This window comes from Montipora foliosa, chromosome 6 (assembly GCF_036669935.1).
Source record: "Montipora foliosa isolate CH-2021 chromosome 6, ASM3666993v2, whole genome shotgun sequence".
NCBI classification, from domain to species: Eukaryota; Metazoa; Cnidaria; class Anthozoa; order Scleractinia; family Acroporidae; genus Montipora; species Montipora foliosa.
The window spans coordinates 62,578,705-62,583,704 of record NC_090874.1 but is presented as its reverse complement, the minus strand read 5'-3'; the positions used below and the strand labels follow the sequence as shown (position 1 = coordinate 62,583,704).

Below are 5,000 nucleotides of genomic sequence, written 5' to 3'. Positions count from 1 at the left end.
GACCACAAACGATTTACCCCTTTGCGTGACATAAAACACCTCGCCGAACCGCCAAAAATACCAATGTGACATTAATGGAACAGCCAAATGTCAAATGGAACAGCCAAGTCTAAAATGGAACTGTCCAAACACAAGTGGGTCACAGTATCGGCAAATGATTCAATATAATCTGACACGGTTTAACAAATTGACGTTTGATTTAGCGTAATCATAAGCGGCGCAGCGAAACAACAAATGGTCTGAAAGGAACTGAAATGCTACAGTCCACTAAAGAAACGGATCGACCTAAATATGAAATGGCTTATGCAAAGGAAAAATGGTTTTCCCTGATGCGAAATGAAGTAGAGAAAAAACAAATGGTTTGGGGCGACCAGAAACGATTTAACCCTTTGCGTGACATACAACACTTAGCCGGACCGCCAAAAATACCAATGTGAATTGGAACAGCCAAATGTCGAATGGAACAGCCAAGTCTGAAATGGCACAGTCCATGTGGGGTCTGACGTCATGAACTACTTAAAATTTGGCGCGAAAGCAGCTTGTTTACAACCGGGATTTCACCTGCCCTTTGTACAGTTCGGTAAGTTTGCTTCTGCTGATTTTCTGTTAAAATTATTTACTGCCTTCATTACAGAGTTTCGTCGTTATGCCTAAGGAAGCATTGGTAAATGAAATCATATTAACAGGAGCTCATGAGCTCCAGATATCAACTGTAGTTAGGGTTGAAATGTTTACACACGCAATTGCAAATGCATCATCGTCTGCCATGATTCCTCATGTGGCAGGGTTTTCACAGTCTGACTTGTTTCGTTAAGCGGCCTTTTCGCTGTAGACACTGGATTTTATCGGTTTACTTGAAAGTATTATGATCTTGGAACGAAATGGTTCGATCAATCGGTCGGTGTCACTGACTAAACTAAAGCTAAACATGATCATGATCTCGACTGTTTCGTCACACGTTTTATTCTCGATAGCTTCTGTTTACGATTATGTCACCTTCCAGCTCTCTTCACTTATTTTCAACGCTACATAACGGTGTAGTTGTTTGAAACAAAAGTATAGGATAAGATTTGATAGCGGTTCCATCAGTTCACGGAATTTGGTATATCGGTAGTTAGATAAGAAAACACTAAGAAAGCCTCGCCTGTACTAGCCCAGCGTGACGTGAAAAAGGAGGCTTGCAATTTGTTTGGTCTTGTTGATGTTAATTAAACTTGTTATCCTTTAATTTGTCGTCCCAAAAAGGCCCTCCATTCCCGAACAAAATTTGGAATATAATGACTTATTCCTGAACGTGAATAACACATAATTCTTTATTATACATTTAAGTTAGTTTTCCCCCCCCCCCCCCCCCCCCCCCCTTCCCCTCCTCTCCCCTTGTGTCAGGTGAGACGAGGAGAGGGAAGAGGTGGCGGTCATGTACACATAAACCAAAAATCGATTCCGAATTAGATATGGAATCCTTCTTGGACAGACGGAAGTCTTAGTCATTCTTGGTTTTTTGCTTCTTTAGGTTGAGTGCTGCATGTGAACATCATTCTATATAGATCAGCAGGCGAACGTTATGGTAAATAACCTAATCAGTACTCTATTTGTTCGAATACGCGCCCACTGAACTAAATTAATCGTCCACTATCACGGCCTCCTGGCCTGTACGTACTAGCCCAGCGTGACGAAAAATAGGAGGCTAACAGCTCATTTTACGCTTACGAGTCTACAACCATTAAGAGTCTTTTTGGACAAAATAGTTCTTAGTAGAACGTATTTACAACTGAGAAAACCTAAAATGTTTTTTTCGTACAGGAAAGGACAAACGTGTGTTGCAAAATAACTTCAGTTCATTGGTTTTGGGATACAAGACACTGTATCACGGTCGATTGGGAAACTGGGGTAGAAAGGGGTGATTAACCAATCTCTTTTTTTTTCTCTTAATTCTACCACTATCTTGATTCGGACTAACACTCTCTTAATGTGGTAGAAGTGTTCTAAGAAGCATCCAACTTGTTATTTTAGAACAATTCTAACAATGTGGCGGAGATGCTCCGAAGGGCAGCCGAAGTCATCAGCGGTGGAAGTAATAATGGGAACAGTAGCTCGAGCACTTCAAACAGCAGTACTAGTGCGCCAACAAATATTGTGAGCGAGCATCGAAGGCTCTTCAATCGACAAGTGGTTAGTTCATTTTCTTGAAGGAATCTTTTGATGATTATCCGGTGCATACTCACAATCAAAGCATATCAGTACAGCACAAGTTCTTACAAACGGGAGCATAAGTGGAAGCCGAAGGAAAATGAGTGAATTGGAATAAACCACAATTTATCTTGCATCATTGAGTTCTTTAGTATACCTAGATTACAGAAGCTGTAGCTTATAATCACACATCTTATTTACCACCACACGAACCTGACAAAATTACCCATCACTTACCAAGGATAAAGGGGCATACAAATGTGACTTACTGTTTTCTGCAATAACGTGTTGCTTTCAGAGAATCCAGCCTTACGGTAGACGTCAAGGCAGAGCATCCCAAAAAGGTATAGTACCAAGAAGTAAATGTTGTTTTTAAGACTTTCTTTGTAGTATCGCTTTTCATGTTTACGTTTGATGTTGTCCTTCTCTGTCGTACACAAGTTTGTTGTTATTATTTGTGCGTTTATTTTTCGTTGTTTTGTTTACTTTGATGTCCGTTTTTAAATCGTTATTTTTCTTTTGTGTTGGCTGGCGGAGTCAACTTTGAGCCAACCACTGTGTGCGGCAACGAACTCGAGCTCCTACCAAAATATTTCTTATGTTCCTTTCGCCCTTCACTTAGAATTTCTTTTTTTACCATCGCTATTAATAATGAAGTAGCGGTGCTCGGTAGTCACTCTCATTATGATCAATTCCCTGTGTGAATTATAAAATACTTTCCTTTTCAACAGAGACGACCTTTAGCAGGACATTTGTTTGTTTGGCAGACAAGGAACAAGCCACTGTTCCTAGCTCTTCAGAAAAGATACGGCTAAGGAATAGCTTACTTGGAGAGAGAAAGGTGCCGATTCCTACCACAGCATCCAAGGAGAGAGTCAGGGACGTCTTATTCGAGTGAGTTTGTGCGGAATTACATAATTACGCTCAAATTAATGAAAGGTAGGATTGATTGGTATTTGCGATAACAAACAAAAACTTAACTTGACGAAGCCTGGTCTGAGATTAGTTAAAAGAAAGTCATAAGATTTTCTGGTCAGCGGAGGCGGAAACTTCAATAACTTGTAGCTCATTATGCTTCCCGCTTTCTTCTAGGGTTTTTCCTCCTCTGAAAACGTGTGGTGGATTTGAGTTGCTCCTTTCTGATGAGAAATCTCGAAGGAATCTCCGTGTTGTCAAATACGGTAGTTGCTGTGCTGACGAGATCAGGTGCTGGGGAACCGGCAGGATCTATATCAGACCCATTCAAACTGATATTGCTCTAGGGGACGATGGTGGCTCAGATGAAGAGTGCGAAAAATGCCTCCTCTGCAAAGTTTCTATCCCTTTGCGGCAAATGCGGGACCATATGGAACTTTGCCCGGTATGTTCCGTTTTCCTAATTGACTAATTCCTATACTAATTTGTTCCTGTTTCCTTTTAATTCCATACAATGTTCTGGCTGTGATATCGATTACAGACGGTAAGGGTCTTAGCGGACATGTCACATTTTCTCAAAATTGCGATTTCTTCCTCATCATGGTTTCCTTTGTACTTAGGCTGGATCGCCCTTGACAGATTATGAAGGAAACCAGACTTCCAGTAATGGGGAAAATTACGTGGACAGGTAGTCTACGATTCTTAATTATTTTTTTCTTCCGTCTTCTAAGACATCCAAAGTCACGGCAATGACAAATAATTTTGTTACCTGTTCTTTTGAGTGTGAGGTAATAAATTTGACCTTTCAGAGACAATCAAGAAGGCCCTGACCATGACAATGAAGTTGAACTGGTACGAGAGCTATCCCCTATAGCTACTACTCAGGAGGCAGAGTCACAAGGAGATTCAGCAATTACGCAGGAAGAGTGCGTTTTATAGTTAACTTGCTGTCGTTTAGCACAACGTTTTAGCAAAAACTGAACTTATGATTATCCGGTGTTTCGGTTTTCTTGCAAAAGCATCTGCATGCTTTTTGCCAGTCACGTAAAAACCATTGTCGCGTGACCTTTATTTCTTCCTTTTATTCCAATGATGTCGTTATTTACAAAATAAGTCGTTATTTAATACCAGCTATTTTGCACAGAATAAGGAATACATATTTATTGTGGAGAAAAGACAAATCCTTTAAGATTGACCCACAAAGTACACATGATAATGATGAAACTAATTTTTTGGCACAATGTCATTACAATGCATTTAGGGGGAAAACATCCTACGAGAGTCATCTGCGGAATGCATTAGAGAAAACCTTTCAGGAGATGTAAGTCTACTTTACTCTTAATTGTTGGACGCATTTTACTCGCAAGCCTTGTACAAAGTCATACGCAGTACAAAAAAAGAATTGGAGATGGTCTTCTTCTGCGGCTGCACGTTCTGAAGTTCGAAGGTCTGCATGGACAATACATATCCAAAGCACAAAGCTGAATTGCAAAATCAAGTTGGCTTGGCAAGCTTACTTCACATCTGCGCGATCCACGCCCCTCTCTGTTTAATTTTCACATCGATAAAAAACTCGTAACTACAATCGGCGTCAAAATTGTTGAGACACTCTTATCCTTTAGAGTCGATTTCAAGCTCGGCGGCGCAAATGGCCCCCTCCCCCGCACCCCCGGGACAATGTTGTGTTTTTCTGTTTTCTACGAGCCTTGTAGACAGCGGTACAACATTGATTAGGGTGGGGGAGGGAGGGGTATCCCGGAAACGTACTTTCTGGACAAGTTTTCTTTGCAAACAATGAATGTGTCGTTGCCAGTGTGCTCTGTTGGCAACTGTCTCAACTAATTTTGTCGCCGATTGTAGTTTTAAAATTAATATAACCCAACGCTTCTCGTCAA

General features: G+C 40.8%; 1 protein-coding gene across 1 annotated transcript; it reads left to right on the top strand.

Moving 5' to 3' along the window:
• Positions 1 to 2,591: 2,591 nt before the first annotated feature.
• LOC138005884 (uncharacterized) lies at positions 2,592 to 4,044 on the top strand. Its single transcript, XM_068852060.1, has 5 exons — positions 2,592 to 2,622; positions 2,922 to 3,084; positions 3,283 to 3,550; positions 3,726 to 3,793; positions 3,915 to 4,044. Exons 1-5 carry the CDS (start codon positions 2,592 to 2,594, stop codon positions 4,042 to 4,044), a joined length of 660 nt encoding a protein of 219 aa, XP_068708161.1.
• The last annotated feature ends 956 nt before the right edge of the window (positions 4,045 to 5,000 follow it).

What these genes read in the sequence shown, in the direction of transcription:
- LOC138005884 (XM_068852060.1), top strand. Translation starts at nt 2,592, where the DNA reads ATGTTTACGTTTGATGTTGTCCTTCTCTGTC. An exon ending in TGATGTTGTCCTTCTCTGTC is followed by an intron (nt 2,623 to 2,921) that starts GTACACAAGTTT and finishes CCTTTTCAACAG; the next exon opens with AGACGACCTTTAGCAGGACA. An exon ending in ACCATATGGAACTTTGCCCG is followed by an intron (nt 3,551 to 3,725) that starts GTATGTTCCGTT and finishes CTTTGTACTTAG; the next exon opens with GCTGGATCGCCCTTGACAGA.